The following is a 20,315-nucleotide window of genomic DNA, read 5'->3' as shown; positions in this document are numbered from 1 at the left end:
AGTTTATTTACGAAATCTCACAAGTATATTAGTGAATATATTAATGAATGTTATATTTAAAATACAGTAGGACAATTGCATAAGGAAATATTTTTGTAATAAAACAGAAAATAATATGCATTTTCTAATTTTTTCATTTTATATACAGAATAACTTAGAGTAAAAAGGTAGGTAAAATTAAAATTCAATCGTTGTCAGAAGAGCTTAAATTTAAGAGGAATAGCTAAGCATTTTTAAAGATTGCTCTATTTAAATAATATATTAATTAATTTCCTATAATTGAAATAAGCTCCTTTTTACAATAACGCAACTAATTATGTATAGAAATTACTGTCCAACAGTCTATTCTTTACGCAAGCTTTTTTTATCTCGCATGATTCAGTATAAAACTGATTTTTAGGTGAATTCAAAGAAGCATACGTTTTCATATCAGAAATAAGTGTTATTCAGCAATTCTTTTATCGTGTTATACAGGGCCAGCAGTACAATTTTTAGTTCGCGACATGTGGAGTCCTACTGTACTCGAAAATAGAAAAAGTTTTATCATTGAATGAGTATTATTTCTTCATTATTTGAATCTGGGTCACGTTACACTACTCGGCAGGCGAGTCTCGTTGCGTTTCAAAGAGACGCTTCTCCTGATGCAAATGGTGAGGATGACTACCGTGCACTTGAGATATTTGGTGTTGGGCAATTATTCAATGGTTACTACATCTGTGAGTGTGACAGAATTATAAAATAAGCTAAACAATTGCATGAAAACACGTACGGAAGAAAAATAAGGTAGAAAAATCATTTTAGAAGTTTAAGAAATAAGGAAGGCGTGAAAAAGTAGGCTAAGAAGAAAGAAAGTAGATAGAAAAGTTGTCGGGAGGAATTAGGAAAGTAGGATAGATGAAGTTAAGAGGTAGACAGGAGGGTAGAGTAAAATGGAAAGACTGAAAAGTACAAAATAAAAAATTTGTAGTGGCGAAGGAAACAGTGTAGGTGGGGAATGAACAACAGAAGAAAGAGTTAGCACTAAATCTACTAGGTGGGTCAAATTCACTCATTCCTGGGTTCTCCTTTTAGAATCATTGAGAAGGTAATAAATGCTTCTCTGAGACGTTATTGAAGAAAGTGATTTAGTGATATGCAAACTGAATTACACTTGAATCTTTGTTCGTGCTGTTGTCATGTGTTGTTTATATACTATGTCAATTTGTGAGATCTGAATTCATACGTCCAAGAAATATATTTTTCTAGAATTTGTAAACAATAATAATCACACTAATAAGAACGTTCATAGTGTTTTCTACGAAGACACGGTTGAATGTTTATAATAATAATAAATAATACATTTTTATAATAACGAAAAAATTTACTTCTGTTTTTTGGTATGTCACTATTATTATTTTTTGTCAATCTATGTGAAATAAATATATACTTCTAAAACTTATACCAGCTTTTCTTTCGAATACAGTGATGCTCGCTTAAATTCCACAAATTCGAGTTCCAGCAGTGGAATTTAACCGAGCAGAGAAACAGTATGATGCTATTTGTTCCCAGGACTTGATTCGAGCACAGCCTGACAAAGTCAGAGAATCGATATAGTGAGCGGAAGCGGGATAGACACAATCCTCTGAGGATCAAGGGTCGAAACGCGAGACTTTAAAGCGATGCCGCACGTGTCAAACATAAATATGCAACGAAGAAAATTTCAATTGTAGTAATTTTAATCTTACCTTCTCAAATATACTGCTAGTGAATTTCTGATATTGTTCTGATCAAAATGAGTCGAAACACGATGGAAATCGGACTAGTCTTGCCGACTTAATGTAATTAACGAAATTAAAGGTTGATTTGCCTCAAATCGATAAAACTAGATCGATTTACGACGTGTTTCAACTCATTTTAATAAGAATTTCTTAGTTTAGCCATGGACTGATCTAACAGTACATGTAAGCATCATTTTAATTAATGAATTTATCTATTTATTTATTTGACGGGTAGATGTCCTTTAGTACGGGAAACAAAGAGATATAAATGAAGCGTAAGGAGTGTACAAAGCAACAATAATAAATTATAATACAATCGATAATGAAATAATAAGCAAAAAAAAGAAATGAAATTCGTCACATTAAAGTAAGAAAACAGATCCATTTTGTCTGACATTGTTTCCGAGTTACAACTGTCTGTATTATACCAATTGTTTCCCAGCTTCACAGAAATTGCTTAAAGTGAGGACAGATGGACTTTCGACTGAATACGAGACGAAAGTTTTGGTTGACTACCTTTTGCTTGAATACAAACTTTAAGATATCTCAGCATTGATCTTTTCACCCGTTCAAAATTCCGAGGTGCTGTTCGAATTAATTGACAATCTTCGATTATATGCTGCCGTAATTTACTTCTGTGTTATAAATCAAATCAAAGACTTGAAGCCTTCAAGCATCTCCATCAATTAAACTTCATTAGATTCGAAGTTTACGATTGAATTCAATTCATTAACGAAAAAAGGAAAATGACTGTTTTCAAGCTGAAGAAAGTTATTGAAAGGAAACCTTTGCACTCTTCGAAAGTAGCACGAGTAAAGGTATTCACTTTTTAAAATTTGCCACATAATTATGGAAATCTGGGTCTATCAACGTTTAGCTGGTAGAATTAGCAAATTAGCTGGCAAATTAAAAATTTTTGATATTTTTTCCAACTTTCCTCCTATTTTGTAAACATTTGTAAAAAAGACCCGTTTATGTACAAACGTTTTACCAAACTGTCGTCGCATTCACCGTGATCCTACATTAAATGGAATGTAAACCGTTTCTGGATTTGTATAATTTAAGTAAGCACCAATGTTAATTTTTTGCGGAAAAGAATTCTTTAAACTGCTGAGAACTTTTCCCGAAAAAATTAAATTATGCATCGGACTTTAAATGCCAGAGAGGAAGAAAACCACATACTAATCTCTCGTAATTTAAATATTTAAATTATTCATTAGTCATTTTCAACTTTAGATATCAAAGCTTGGAGCCACGATTGCGGCAGTATTCGACCGCAAAGGATTAATTTAAATGTAAACGGTAGTTCATTGCTGTGATAACAGATCTGTGTTCAACAGTTTCTATATGTATGCTCGTTACTCTGTTTATGAGGTACCTTTTTACGTGGTAAATTATAACATTATCTAGGCGGTGTTGTTTATACAAGAGCTGAATTTACTGACATCAACTAAAATTTGCTTTTGTTTTCTGAAATGTCGTTATATTATTTTTCTGTTGATACTTTAAACGTCATGTCAGTCATCGATGATCGCCATTTCCGAATCACTTGAAAACAATTATAATATTCAATATGACTGATGTTCCATAAAAATGTTTAATAGCGAAAGCTAATTGGTAATAGTGTAATGCCATGATTGTGATGCTGAATAATTAATAATTGTTCATACTTATATTTGCTACAAAAAAATAAGGGTTACGCGAAACACTAAAGATTTTCGTGGCATTTAGCGTGTTGATTTGCGTGAAACGCGTATGTGTTAGAAATATTTAAAACGCGCGTCAAACTTCAGAACGTTCGTTATTTGCTTTTATAATACACTTCTCTGTTTAATATCGATTTTGTGTCTCTATGAATTGGTTAAAATGAAATTAATTTGTATCAAAATATTTATTTGTCTGAATATAATTTATTAAACAACCATCCAGTTATAACAATTAAATAAAGTTTATATAGGAAAATACTTCATTTCATCAGTATGTATTTCTAAAACTGTTACCAAATGTTCTTTCCAATATTTGTTTTCTTTTGGACTGATGGACTCTATTTTCGCGATTTTCATTGGCGTAAAACGAATCCACGCGAAACGGATACTCCGCGTAAATGGAGGGACGAATATACTGATATTACAAATGAATTTACTGAACTGACTCAGAGATATTACAAGTGTTTCTACAATAGCTGGCAAGGTTACTTTTGTTATACCAAACGTTTATATTTATAAATAGTTAAATGGAGAATTCACTTTGTCAAAAGGATTATGGGAAGACGTTACTCACTTGACTTAACCAATGAAGTTATGACCATATGTTTTAGCACATGTTGTATGGAATCTACATTTTATTTTGATATATGTGGATTATTATGCTTATAATCTGTTGGGACAAGACAAAATATTTTATGTTGCATTTGACATTTTTTGCTAACAAGGAAACTTCAATCCGCTTCTGAAAATTTTTAAACTTCGCAGGGGTTTAAGAGCCTTGAAAGAAATATAGAGTAATCTTTTTTAACCGCTTTCGGTTCTTCAGGGCAAAAGCATCCCTTGAATGGAGATATATATACTACTCCGTATTCCGGTTTATTTTTAAAATTATAGCAAATATGAAAAATAGGTTCAATAAAAGATCGAATGGTTGTTCTTTAATTTATGGAATGATGCCGCTGAATTAATAAATATTTTTTGTTTAAATAAAATGCTCGACTATCGTTTTTTATGAAAAGTTTCGAATTTTCTTTGAAGTCGAAAAGTATATGCGGAATAAATGCATGTAACATTCACTCTGAAGAGCCTAAAAAGGGGCAAAAAAGTTGGTCGATGGTTCTCTTAAGGTTCTCTACACACTTGCAATATTTGAAGAAATGAAAGTTTCCGAATTAACGAAGTTTTTCATAATTAATGAACGAGTCGATTGTGGAAATTGTAGTCTCACGTGTAAACACCTATCATCAAGGTGCTAATACGCTAGGAAATAATTTTCGATATTTTTTTCAGACAGCAACCGTTGTGGCGTGTGTGAACGCATTTGAGATCAATGGTAGCAAGTTCAATTCACATATGACAGTAAAAAAATTAGATAAAATGAAATTGAAGTAGAAACACTTTTGCAAGTGACTATCAGAGAAAAATATAGCAAATTTCTTCCTAGTCTGTCTGCACTTTTAGGTATACATTTCTTTTTTTCTTCAAAATGAAATAATCGATTCAAGTAGATTACGGATATTTATGTCGACGTAAGTTACTCTAATATTTACCGCATCTTTTCTGTTATTTTACATTTCTATTAATTCACATCGACATTAAGCTTTATTTATACTCTATGACAACCGTTTCTACTTTTATGTCATTAATAAATTGTTTGATTGACCAATTTCAGTGCTTTAATGGAATCTTGCTATCACTGCTATCTTAATGGCATACGAGGCAGAGTATTCTTATGTTTTTTCTAATTTTATAATCTTTTCGCTTTTACTTTCCGGAGCTACCCCTATGATTAAAGGTCTCTTGTTCAACTTCCAGGAGTTCTCGGGAATTGTCCCTTGGTACAGCCACCTCAGTGGGGCGCGGTGAGAGAGAGGGTCCTTAAAGATGGCACTCTGCAGACCGTATACTCGTGTGAACCAAGCCGTAGATTGAAGGGCCATAAAATACTGACTTGCACCGTCGACGGTTGGAATCATCCTATCCCGAAATGCGTCCCTTATGGTAAGAGACATGCACTTTAATTTACACGCTTCATGCCTCCGAGACTTTAACAAGCTAGAAATGGCACGGCCAGCCCAGGACTTCACGAAAATTCGGTCAAGTTTTGGATTACCTATTCTCTATCTGATTTTCATAGTTTTTACACATCAGATCGTCCTATAAGTTCGTGCTGTTTATTTTTCTACCATATAAAATAATATTTAATTAACGGTAAAACTACCGTATCAATCAAAATGACTGGATTCAGCTTCTTGTTTCGCAATATATTAAAATCATTAAATACTCGAAATAATCTTGAATACTATAATGAATGTTTGAAGAAACTGTACATAATCTATTGTTATAATTTTTATAGGGATTACATATTAATCGTATTAAATGCTCGGTAGTCTTAATGTTAAATATAAAATTTGTATCACTTTACAATCTGTCGTTCTAGAATATCTTCTACTGAATCTAGTAATCTTTTTATGAGTATGAAGAATCTAAAAATGTTCAATGTTTTTGTAAGAGGGAAAAGTTCAAAATATTACTTTTCACGTCATATTTATAAGGTATCAGAAATTAACGAGGGAGTTTAATTTAATCAAGTTTATCGAAAATTCTATCATAAGAATGTAGCACCATGAGCAGATTTTAATATTTATAAAATCAACGTCGACGTTACTTGGAGAATGACCTATGACTTCTTCCATAATAAAATTCAAACTTGTAATTAGGCTGTAGATTGTTCTTCAAAATTCAATTACTAAAGTTAAGAACTGCGAGACTGAGGCAAAATAAAATTTTAGTTTATATACTTATAGTTTCAAAAAGTTGGAGAGAATGAAATTTCGTGTAAGATTTTGTTATATAATTTTTTGAAGATCTTTAGAACCCAGAATCTTTTAATCGCGTTATAATTGGTCCGACTGTAATCATTTTTTATCCATGTTACCCTAACACTTTTCTACGAACAATGAAGAAATGATTCGATGCAAACAATGAAAGACGCAGGTTCTAAATTATAAGGAATAGTGTAATTATAGAATGTATCTGCATCATTGCATCTCTTAGAATTCTGTGGACGTAAAGATATACAGGACCTCAAATCATTTATTTATTCTATTCTGCAATATTTTTTTCTAACTTTGATTAGAAAAACAGATATAGCTTGTAACATTTGCTTGAATTACCCTGTATAAGGACAAAGTATGTACAATACTTACATACAATATTTTTGAATATAATTAAGTAACTTGTAAAATACGGTTACTTTGGTTGTATTTGCGCTGTCCAAATTTGGGTCCACTTGCATGTTTGGTAACACCTGTTAAAATTTATCTGTTGCATTTTTCAGTTTTTTTTTCAAACTGTATATTTGACTAATACATATAGATAAGCTTATGTTCCGTTATTACAATTATATGTTACATGCACGTTAAATTACAATCATACGTTATATGTATAAAAATTCTTAAGTAAATATTGTTTCCAACACTTGGTTTGCGAATATTTATTGCTCGGTATATTCTACTATTTCTAGAAAACTTATTGTTCGTTCAAACCTGTTAACCCAGTAAAGTTTGGATACCAATAAATAATTCTTGATAAAATTGCAAATACGGCTCTTATGGATAAAACGTAATGAAAATGTCCAATGACATAATATGTATCATGCAGAATAATGTTAATTGCTGAATTTGATAATATAATTCTTGGTTAAACAATGGAGGTTTTTCCCTTATGCTTGACTGATAGTTCTATCCTTCATCGTACGCAAATACTTCGACAGAAGAGAAATATATTCTTATATTTTATTTCAATATGTATATAAAAAACAATTCTTTCGTGTATGATGAAACAGCAGGTTGCATCAAAATAAAAGGTAACAAATAACATCGAACCAGCGAGAGAAACGAATATTCGCATATTTGTAGATACCACCTATTTGCGTAAGAAAAAGCAAACGTTTGAAATCCGGAATAAACGTGTTGTTCGGGATTTATTTTGTTCGGCGTACCATTCAACGGACATATTTCACTACTTTTGCACGAATAGACACGTCTATTTTACAGCACGAAATTACAATATTGTCGGAGGGAAAAAATAGTTCGAAGTTTAAATGCGCTCGGTGAAAATCCTGGGATGTTTGGCTTACCTCTGGCATAGCAGCAGAATAATATGAAACGAAATACCGATGAAAAATAATGTTTATTTTCATAATCTAAACCATAAAATGAAATATTTTAATCTTGTATTTAATCTTGTATGTAAAATATTTACCTGATGTATGTTTTGACATTAAACACAAATTCAGGATAGAAATAATATTGTAATGCAGGAAAACGTAATATTTGACAATGCTTTTATTTTAGTTGAAAATAATTATTTTCATGTTGTGTATATAATTATTTTAAATCGATAATAATTATTGTTTAAGTAACTTTTATTATTCAAAATAATATTATCGTGTATTATTCATATAGATGTTTATTTTATGTCATTGTTATGTTAGTTGGAATTTTAGTAATCGTTACTTGAACTTTTATAAACATATCTACAAGGAAAATTAAAAGTCGTATAGATGACAAAAATTAGAGCTGCCCTCTTTTCTCCTTTTCTAGTTTGGAAGTCCCATGTAAAACTAAATGGTCATGCTTCCGAGTTACTTCAAGTTCTCTGCCGAATTTGTTCAACAACCTACCTTTTTCCCTCATGCAATTCGCTGATATAGAATATACCATTTAGTACTTCCATTACTGAAAGTCATTTTAGTTCTTCTTTTGGCAGGCACTGTGTATTCAATTTTCATTAGTGATCTCATTAACAATAAACAATTTTATGAATTTCGATACATTTCAATCTTAATAAAATATTTATAAATAAAATCTAAGCTTCTATTTCATCTCATTTTATTTAACACTAGAACCGCGGTACCGATCAAAATGACTGGTTCTGGCTTTTTTGTTTCACAGTTATTGATACCTTGAAAGCATTGATTATTCGAAACAATTTTGAAAATAAATAGTTTCACTCGAATACTCTACCGTAACAATTTTTATGGGGATCGTATATCAATCATAACAAATGCTTGACAGTTCCAGTGTTGAAACCTATTCAAACTAATTCATATTCGTATAAAAATTTGCAACCTAATAGCAAGCGTAATAAACTCCTAATTGAGATTGTATAGATCAATTACGCAGATGTTTCCGGCGACGATTAGCGCAAACGCGTGACAAATATATTCGCAGGAAAATCAGATTTAACAAACATGACAAGCTAATGCGAATAAAATTCGCAAATGAATTGCTAAACTCAATTACGAAATGAATCAGATACGTCCTCCATAATTTCCATTTTAAATTAATCGTTATCTCGAGTAAGTGTGCTCTCTAACAAGCTACGCGCACTGCGGTGGGCGGCAATGGCGCGTATCAAAAATAGAATCCAATTAAAAGTGAATAACTACAGTTTTTTTTTCGCGGCGTTATATCAAGCGGGATCATAAATTAAACACGGAAGATGTATTACGATGTTATCATTTTACGTGACAGAAGCATCGTCACGGCGGGAGTCTTCGTCGACGTCCCGGTGAGCGCGGAATTTAACGCAGCAGCTCGGATATATTCCTCCAGTCTGCACGAACAACATAGTCATTAAGTTGTTCCTTGATTTTACACCTTGGCACAAACCGAAACGAAACGGAATTGTTCGACGAGCAGTTGGAAATTAATGAAATACTCGTGATAGCGCGCTAACTATCTTGAATAATTAAAAACAATCGTTCGGATTAAACAGTTCACTGCGTTTGACGAATATACCCGTCATCTTAAAGCTTTAAGTAGTACTAATTCTTTCAACGATGAATTCTTTATTTTTTCATGTAAACGTGTAATTCTTCTTTGTTTTGCTTTAGTTTTTCATTAGAATTCTTTATTTTTTCACGTAAACATGTAATTCTTCTTTGCTTCGCTTTCATTCGAATATACCCTAGGTGCATTCGTCTTGCGTTTGACGAGTACGCATTTCGCTTTTTGATTTTATTGCGGGCGAAACTAGAGATTTTTGAAAATAAATTCCACAGTTAACACATTGTGTACCGGCTAATTTTCAGAAAACTGAATTGCGCGGATGGCAATTTTCACTGAGGTCAACTTATATCACTATACATAGCAAAACTCAGACATCATATTGTTATGTAATATGTTTTAAATAGATAATCAATTCGAATTAAATTTAATATCTTTCTCAATGCGGTGGTAATTAGCGAAGTTGCATAGCTAAGTGTCTTTATATAAAAACGATTTTTCTCGTTACCGGTACGCAATGGGTTAAGAGGTTAACGTCATTAACAGACATAAAGTGTTTTGAAAATTTATTGATATTTACGTACTATACAGAGTACCTTTGTTAAGATCTAAATCTTAAGAAGATTTAAAACCAACTCACGCTCTACATTTATACAAGGTGAACCAGTAAATGTTAGCACTCCATTATCGTTGCAATTTTTGAGGAAGCGTGAAAACTTTGTTAACCAAAGTTTCTCAATATAAAGAGTACTATACTATGACAGTAAAAGTTTTTGTAGATGGAAGAACTTCAAAATCAATTTCATTTGCTTTAATGGAATCATACATTTTCTTATGTAGTATTCGATGCAGCTTTAATTTTGTTGAAATCTTTAGATTTCATTTCCCATATTTTGAAAAAATGTTAAACTCTCAATTTCGAAATTTGTTAATTTTAATTACAGTACTATAATAAAGTAATGTTTGTTTTTATAATGTAAAAATATTTTATCACGTTCAAACTATTATTTAATTAGACACTTTCATGCAGTTTTTCGGATATTATTCAATCTACTTTTGGAAATCAAAGATTTGTAATGAAATCCAATTATATCGTGTAATAGAGCAACAATTCTTGTTTACGTGGGTATTCCTTCAATGAAAGGGGATGTCAATACAAGTCGTGTTTCCATACCAACGATCAACAACATCAGCGAGTGCTTGACATAGTTCTCAGCGCACCGTTGCATCCTTAAGGAAAATATCAAGTATCTAGCATCGCGAGTCATTGCTGGTATTTGGAATCCAGGGAAACTATTTTACCATCTCAATCGGAAGCAGAATGTCTGTTGTAGTAGCTCCCTTTGATGGTTTGCGTTCAAATAAAGCCTGTTCTATTGCATACCATTGATTTTGCCTCGAATCCTAAGTATTCGACATCAACTGAAAAATATTCAAAGAAGTAGATGCCTGAGAACCGCTTTACTCTCTTGAAATATTATGTAAACGTATTTAAATGTTCCTGGTGCTATAAGAATATATTGTACATTATTTTATTCGGAGCAGCCTGTAGAATCATTCTCTACAAAAAAGTCTGTTTAACGTTTATAGTCAATACACATAAGTTTTAAAAATTGATCATATGATTTAGTTAAAGCTAAAAATTCAATAGTATCTACACAAAAATCTACATGGATCTTTTATTGAATACTGAAAAATATAAAAAGTAAAATTTCGTTGCACAGTGTAATTTTTATAATGAATTTAAAGTAAATTTCATTTACTTATTAAAAATTTATATATTAATAAGTATCTTATTCATGTAGTTTTTTACGCGAATTACTAGTAAAATAGTTGACTAATAGGGAACTTGGTCGAAAATTTAAGTTATACTGTCTGAAAGAAAAAGATAGTACATCTTTTATATTTCTATGTTTCATACCATAAACTGAAAAAAATGTATATTTTATTTCGTGAATAATTTGTACAGGTATTTATATGTGACACAGTAAACATCGTCCGCAATAATCGTGTTCATAAAATTCTGTGGAAGTAAAAAAACAGAACGTGGAAAAAAACTGAGGGAATATGAGATACATACTGTATTAAAATTACAAACAGAACGTTACTCAGTGGCACAAACAGTAAAAATTATGAACAGAAGCCGGAAGTTCATTATGAATTTATAAAAAAAATCCAACAACTTGTGGAAAGAAAAAGAGTCTGGCCGTCGGCGAAGACTAACATCTGGAATGAACGAGCAATTTTAAAAGTAGCGTCGAATTCTCACATGACTGCGAGGCAAGTTGTTAAAAGTGTTGGAGTAAACACTAATGTGAAGAACATGAGACGTGTTTTATAAAAATGCAAGCACGCAGTACGAAGGAAGTTACTGAAGAAATCTCAGTTAAAGGAGGAACATAAAGTAAAACGTTTATAATTTGCAGAAAAGTATATACGTCTGAGGAAAAACTGGCGAAATGTGATATTCGCAGACAAACAAAATGTAATCTAGACAGACTTGACGGTTTAAATTATTATTATCATGACTTAAGAAAAGAACAACACAATTTGAGTTGTCAAATGAGAGCTGGAAGCGTAATGATATGGGTTGGTATTGGATACCACGGAAAAATGGAAATAAAATTTATTAGCGGAAGAATGAATAACAAAGTGTATGTGAAAATGATTGATCGGCGAATAAATACATATGCTACAAGAACTGCTGGAAATAAATTTGTTTTCCAACATGATAACGCTGCAGTGCATACTGCGAAAATAGTAAAAGACTACTTTGTAAAAAATAAAATTCGTATTTAAAATTGGTTAGCGAAATCAGCGGATTTAAATGCTGAAAATTATTGGGGAGTATTTGCCAGAGTTGTACACGGAAATGGTAAACAATTTGAAAACGTTAATCATTTAGAACCATGTATTCAAGATTAACGGGAGAAATTATAACGAAAACGTATTACAGGAGATCAGACTAAATACCAAACATTAAATATTTATTATTTTATTTATATTTTGAATATATATATTTAAATGTACTACCATTTTGTCCATCCATATTTCATCGACGCCACTACTTTTGTTAATAAAACTAAATAGGTAATTGAAGATCAATGTCTATTTATTTATAAATGTTAATAAAGACATTCTGTAGTAATTGTTATGTTAAGTAAATGAAAATTAGGTTAATTTCAAAATCTGCTATATTTTTGTGCTGAACTGTGTCTACATTTCAAAATTTTTAATGAGGTAGAATAGAAACATATGCAGTAAAGTATGCCACAACGAAAGTAATTGGTTCTCGAATCTGGTTCGTTATAGTGTGTATTCGTTGTAGCATACATTTAAACCTATGTAAATATTTACGATTAATCCGTTCGAAGCATACGCTTCACCCTTTGAGTGTTAATTATTTTATAAATTTGTCGTATTATAATCAAAACATTTTCCTTATTTCCATAAACAAAAACTGAACCTTTAATACTGTAACTTTCATTGTGATTGTTTTATCCACAAAATTGCAACAGAAATAAATTCCCTAAAACCGATATTTCCGTATCTCGTAAAACCGATACGCTTTATCTAATAAAACATCGTAAACCCGAAAACTGCCACTGAAACAAACACCAATAGCAAATAGGTTAATGATGCAAAGCAGTCAAAGCTTAAATTCAGAAATTTGTCAATAAAAACTGGAAGTCGAACAAACATTCTCTATCTAATTACGCGACAGACCAATTAAACGCGGGGAGATCCTTCTAACCTCATTAGCAAGGGGTTCGGGTCCGCTTGAAAGATTTGCTCGCAATATAGTCGTCGAACGATGCACGGAGAATAAAATGAAAGCGGAAAGACGAGTGGGGGGGAGAAGCACTTGAGATGGGGGTGGCTGGTTTCGAAGACGGTTCGGGCATTGAAGCATTTGCGAAGAAAGGAAGACGAGAGTAGAGGAGGTGGTGGGCTACGATGACGAATAGCTTTTTCGTAGCGCGACATCTCCCAGGGGCCGTGGACCTGAAAACCACCCTTTCCCTTGCGAACCTGTTCGGGATCGAAAGCAACGGGATTTTGCTTTGATTTATTGCCGCGGCCTCTCACGCTGCATTCGAGAGGCAAGACGACATCTTTCTTTCCGTTTGGACGGACACGCCGCCGCCACGCCATGTACCGCGAACACTCGCAAATTTCTTACCTCGGGAATTCTGAATACGATGCATCGAATGGTTTTATTATTTTCGTTCGTGCAAGGTGGTCTGACTCGTAGTCACCAGTGTATACCTATGTAACGTCTATTAACACTTTGCACTCGAGATGCGACTCACAGTTGCCATTTGGTCTGATACAGTAAAATTATAAAGATCAATATATTCGAGATGAAAGTCCATTTAATGCGGTTCCTGATAAAAAGATTAGGGTTACCATAGTTATCAACATTTTTCGCGGTAAGTGTTGAAAGTTTAAGAGACACTTTATAATAATTATCATTTTTTTCGTCATAGTGTTAAGGCCAAGAGTTAAGCAAAGAAATTAAGCTTCAGTTATAAAAAATTAGTATTTAGGGGAAATGATCAGAAAAGAATCAGATCTTTAATTCATTGTTGATCTTCTTAGAGATGGCATCAATGGTGGCCCTAATTTTTGCTTAGGGAATTATTCATGGAATATTGAAACGAGTTCTATCGTCTGATTATTGTTTATATTAATGTTAGTTATAAAAAAAAAACAAAATGAACGAAGTACGTTTTGTTAAGCTACATGAACTTTTTACATTGTATGTAAGCTTTTATTTAGTTAATTACTACTGATCTTTGGCTTTGTAAATATGTGCAATTACTTTAAAATTTTCCTGTATGCAGATATTTTGTTAAAGTCAAAGGTGTATAAAAGCTTCCTTATAGAGACTTCTTTACCATAACGTTAATAATATTCATTTTTTATCATTATCTTCTTCCTTCAGCACTGAATTTTTAAAGGGTGTTACCATCTCGTGGCTGTGAATCACGATTCTGGGAAGCAGAAGGTATCGCATGCTCTCTTGTACTCGCTTGATACTGATTCAGTGGCGTTTCTGCTTTTTCTATAGTACAAGATCGGCCACTTTGACCTCGCGATTACAATTTTAAAAAAGAGTTAAATAAAATATTCGCCGCTACCGTTACTCGTTCGAAAATTTAATGTTGCGGAAGCTTCTCTAACGTATGGAATGAATAATGAAGTTTCCATGTTACTTGAAAATGTTCATGTTTCGAATTTTCAAAATTTTACATAAAGACATACATTTTTTATATATACACCTTAGTATTAAGATATGTTAAGTAGACGATCTAAGTGGCTAATTTATCTTTATTTATACTATACTAAAGCATCTGCGATGAAAATTAATCAAATTTTATTCATTAAACCTAAAGAAAATTCAATTAGATATCACAATTTCACCAAAATGAATTATGTTAATAGTAAAATTAGATTTCTTCGGATTTCTATAACTGCTTATTTGTAGATATAGTTATACATTTCACTTCATTTAATTTGATCAGCAATTGTGACTTATGAGTCTACCATTTATAGAATGGTATTGTACCTTAGGAACGACCGAGTATTTACATTGTATATTTTTACAGAAGTAACACTAACTTCCGTGTATCTAGGAACGAGGATTATGAGTTTGAATCGACGTATTAGTTCTAAGTCGGAACTTTGTTACATACATTTAGTAATGCCTCCTATCGATTCAAGTTGCCTTTAAGTTGATGTTGACGTTTGATTTAGCGTTGAAGCTGGAGAGATCCTTTGATATCAAATTCAGTAGATTCATGATTCTACTGCCCCAGAAATGTAAACTCTCTTGCTAATTTGGAATATCCATCTAATTTTTAAAAAGTTCTCAAAACTTCCTCGTCCCGAACATAAATCCGTAAATAAAATTGCATTGTCGCTGATGAGTCTAAAAGTTTTAACTTTTAATTAAATATGCTGAATGAGTTAATGGTGAATTTGAGATTGGAGATTTAAAATTAAAATCAAATTTCGTTTAAATGTCTGCTTCTAAATTTTTTCTTGTAGGATTTCCTAGAAAATCAGGTGAAATGTCAAGAAACAAATATAAAGGTTTATATGTTTTTATTGTATAAGGAAATAGAATAGTGGAGTACTTATTATTATATAATTGGAATAAGTTTAGCATATTTTTTGTAGTAACAAATTTAAGCAAATTAAAGAGTATGCGTATGTGTATGAGTAAATAGCAATTTCAAATTAACAACGGTATGGTATACATTATGCCTCATGCAATATTCAGAACAGAATTGATATGCGCCAAATATTGAAGGTTATATGTTAATAACAATGGACTTGTGTTGAATTAACGAAAATAAACGAGTGTTTAAAAGTTTGAAAATTTGACTCTGTTAGATATAAAAAGAAGTTTCTCTTTGTAGATGAATTTAATGAATGAAAAATAAAGGGCAACTGTGTATCCATTAATTTTGTACTTTAAAAGTTCTCAAGAATTTTATTCAATATAAATATATTTATAATATTAAGAATTTTAATTAACGAGAATTACATTTCATACATACTCATTAAATTTTCATTACGCATGTTAGAAATAATTAATCAGAATACAAATATTGTGTACTTTTTTATTGTTCTGGAATACGCATTGTATGAAAAACAGTTCTCCTATCAAAAGGCATCCTGGTGTTCATTATTCCGTCGTCAAATCGAATAAAAGCAACATTCTTACTTTCCTGTTAACTTTCACTCATTCATTAATTATCGTTTTCTTTCATTTAGCTTTATTCACCTTTAATCGAAAGCGTACAATAGATAAGTGACTATATATCATAAATTCTGTGAAGTTAGAATATAAATACAGTTCCCACGTGAAAGAAAATAAAAACATGATATTGTTCAAAGAATTTTCAGTTATATTTATGTTTACCAGAAATATTGATTTACATTTTAATCATTTCTATTTTTCGTTTCCTATAATGTATTATTCGATTATAAAGCATTTTACAATTAATATGAAGTGAATATATCATATATTTTTCATTAGTAGTAAAAATTCGTAAAACGGAAATTATGTGACTATTATGTCCTTGTGATTTAATAAATTTCTATCGTCTACGATGGAAATTATTTATCATTTTTGATGCTTGAAGAATTACTCTCATATTCTCGTTTATTTTGATAAGAAATGTTTTTGCAATGAAAATGAGATGTAATTAGCTGCATTATTGATTGACCCGCTATTGCAGCGAAGCAGCGAAAACGGATTGTTTAAAGTCACAATCTTCGAGCACCATTTTATAGGTTTACGAGGTGAAAGAATATATGAGTACCTGCATACATAATTTCTATGAAAATTCATAAACATGTAATACGCTCTAAACAATTCGAATTTCAAATACAAACAGTAATTTTAATCTTCTTTAATCGGTTTATTCATTTCTCATTTTGAGTTTCAATAGAATTTCGAAGAATATAAAATGCTGTGGATGCAAAAATACGGTGCTTGGTTTGTGACACTGCTAAATAAAACGCAAGTGAACGTCGATATCGAACTTTATAGATCGTTATCACTCAGATCCAGGTGCAGAATTTTCAAAAAGCCATTACAACCGGTAGACTGCTCCCGATATACTTCCGGATCGAGTCTTTGTACGAAGTGCCCACTCATCGAAACGCTCCTTAAAGAAGGTCGAGAGGTCAGGGTACTCGACTCCGGTTGAGGAGCACACGACACACTCATACACACATGTACAGGGTGGGCTAAATATAGTGTTACGAATTGTTTCTTTTAAAGTCACACTACATATCAACTGCATTTCTTTGTAATTTAATAAAACTACCAGACCGGTCGAAATAACACATCTGGAAATTATTATTTCACCATGATCAAAATTGTGAAGGTGCTTTTGTGAACAATTATAAAGCAGATCTGTGTATTCGCATGAATACATGAGTACAGGGCGCTTCGAATCTCGAGGAATGCGCTTTTTCTCCATTTTTTAAAGACATTATGGAAAAATCACTTTAGTTGCTGGGTAGTTCTGGTGTTAATGGAATAAGATAACTAATTATTCCGTATATAATAAATTTTTATGGGATGATTACTACGGTGGAAAAGATGATCTTCATCTTAGTAGTTTTAACACTATTTTTACCAAAGATGCTTAATGTAAATTATTTTCTGAGTTGTACATTATGTAGATTATTTTTTGAGTGTAATCATTTTTTCTTAATTAACCTTTCGACTTTTCCTATAATACTATACAATTAATTTAATGTTATGTCTTTTTACTGGATTATATTAAATTATTTATTAGATTATATTACGTAATTTAACAGATTTTATTAAATCATCTCTTGGTAAAAATAGGTATATACAAAAGAGTAGTAATAATAGTGTTAAATGAAATGATTATTTTATTCCGATGACCCGACATATCGAAGTGAATGAAAAAAGTCATTTTGACTGATACGATAGTTTTAGTGTTAAATATTTTTGTGGGTCAGTATAATTCAGGGTTCGTGCTTGTTTCTAAACCTACCGTGCGTTGATGAAAAGCTAACACTCGCAATGGCAAAAGGGCAGACAGGTCATTCGAGTGTGCTCTGTTTACTCTCACTGACACGCGATTGAATTATGTAATATAGTAACCGTTTTAGCAGAAAGTATATTATTGCTGAAAAAAAGGTCGCGTGAAGAAGTACCACCCTTCTGATTATATTTTATTTATTTAATTATAAACTCATTTTCTTAATTATTTAGTTATAAATTAATTTTCTTAATTATTTAGTTACGAATTTGGTTTCTCAATTGTTTCAAGTGTATTTTGGTATATGTTACCAGTGCAAGTCATAATATATACATATTTCGTATACTTCTTTGAATAAATGTAGGAGCTTAAATTAGTCGACAAACGAGAAACATGGTTTGCCGATAGATAGCTTTAACAACTTTATCTTCTACGCTTTCGTTATGTAAATTTAAATATCCACTGTTTCGCGTGTATAAATAGTAAAGACTGTTAGAAAAGTTAATTACATCTTTTAATGTTTTTTTTATATACCTATTCATTATATTTTCTATAATAAAAAATTCTATAAATGTAATTGCTCAAATATTACACGTTTTCAAATAGTTATAACCGATTGTTTTATTATTTCAATTCTCTAGTGAATGTACGTATATATGTATAAGCATATTTAAATATACGAAACGTTTCAGAGACGCTTGTGTATTATACATTCAAATGTAAATTATGTTTAGTTTTACGTAAATGTTTAAATAAATGTTATTCTAAGCTTAAAGTCGAATAACGATGACTATACAAATATTCTTTCGTATCTTGTATCTTCTATGATATTTTATCCAGAAAAATCTTACACGTGTATTTTCTATTTATACTAGTCTATTTTTTTGTATATATTTTTAGACTTCTTAAAATTTTTGATTTTTCATAATATATAATAGAATTCAATCCCATAAGGCGAATCTACAATCTACACCAGAAGAAATGTAAAAATTGATATTGTTCATAAGAATTGTTTCTTTGATTTATTTTCTTAATTCAAAAACGACAAGAAAACATAGATAAAATATCTAAAAGAGTTAACAAAAATGAAGCAAACATTCTGTATGAATACACTAAATATGAGCAGCAAAGAAGATGTTATAGAATTCATTTCCCCTCGGCCTTTACTTCCGAAAATCATACTAATATCCACACTAGTAGCGTTTGTTGCTCGTATAAGACGCGTATACTCGTCAAAGGCAGGGCGAATGCGCTTATGATATATTCTGACGATAGATTAAAACAAAATGAGGAAGAATTACGTGTTCTCCCGAAAAAGTAAATAGTTCACCGTTAAAAAAATTAGTACCATTTTGCGTTTGAGATGATGCGTGTACTCGTCGAACGTAGTTAACCGGTGACTGTGACCACCTTAAAATAAACGCAAATAGAAAGAAAATAAATCGCAGATTTTCGAAATTTTTGCCGCAACCTATATATTCAGTCGCTACCGACCTAGCTGTCGATGCAACTTCAAATCCTTATGTAAAGGTAAAAAATAAAAATAAAAGGTGAAATCGACACACGCTGCAGTCTTGGAAAAAAAGCAGCTTGTGACGCTTCATTTGATCCACCCTGTATAGGCGCATACACGTGCACAGCCCCAGAACGGCGCGGTTGGTCATCAAAGGAACCGAGATATCACGATGTACCGGCGAAACGGCGTGCCTCTTTCGTTTGTCAACAAGACCGACCACGAGCGATCCCCTGTCGCGACCGCGAAACCGTAGATACTTGCACGAAACCAGAAAATATGTCCGCCTTATCTTTAGATTTCGTTGGAGCGAAAAAGCACTTGGTTCTGTCGCTTGTAAAAGTTCTAAAGAAAGGACAAAAATTGTTTTCACTCGCGGCAACGTTGGAACGTCGGGATGGGACGTTTGTTCGTGTAGTTGTTTAACCATTTACATTTCAATTGGCCACGAGTTCTTTATTTTATAACCGACAGTCTGTACAATTATTAATTTGTTCTGAATTAAATATGACTTTGTAGTTAAGCACAACTATTAAAAATATTCACGTTATTAGGGACACCATTACCATTTCGCGAATTCCCATGTTTAAACGAGAACCGAATTTATTTCGTTTCAATTACACCACTTGTCCCCTGAATTTATTTTTACTGCCAATGCGTGCTTTAGATACAAATTTGAAATACGAGCCAAAAGTAGTGAAATACTGGAAATATCGTTTTTACCGAAATAATCCTACGATTTATGTTTATACGCAAATTATTGTACAAAGTTGCTTGCATACATTATTTAAATTGAATACAGCTCCGAGAATAGACACACAACTCACAGAGTTCGAGTTTGCTAGAATCAGGTGACCTAAACTGGGAACTTTAGTTTTGCTAACTGGATAGGATCTATGTGGCTAGTGATGACACAAGAAAATCCAAATACGAGGATTCCTAGTCACGGACTTATAGAGAGGAATAGAGAAACGAAGATTCATGACGAAACGTTCGCCTTTTGGTTG

General features: G+C 31.8%; 1 protein-coding gene across 1 annotated transcript in view; it reads left to right on the top strand.

The window, feature by feature from the left end:
- LOC116429435 (uncharacterized) overlaps positions 1 to 20,315 on the top strand; it is a 217,128-nt gene that overhangs the window by 83,817 nt on the left and 112,996 nt on the right. The window contains exon 2 of the mRNA XM_076365293.1: positions 5,279 to 5,464. Within this exon, the coding sequence (XP_076221408.1) occupies positions 5,279 to 5,464 (186 nt within the window). The remainder of the gene's footprint in view (positions 1 to 5,278; positions 5,465 to 20,315) is intronic.

This window comes from Nomia melanderi, chromosome 3, assembly GCF_051020985.1.
Source record: "Nomia melanderi isolate GNS246 chromosome 3, iyNomMela1, whole genome shotgun sequence".
NCBI lineage: Eukaryota > Metazoa > Arthropoda > Insecta > Hymenoptera > Halictidae > Nomia > Nomia melanderi.
This window is presented reverse-complemented; position numbering and strand designations above follow the sequence as displayed.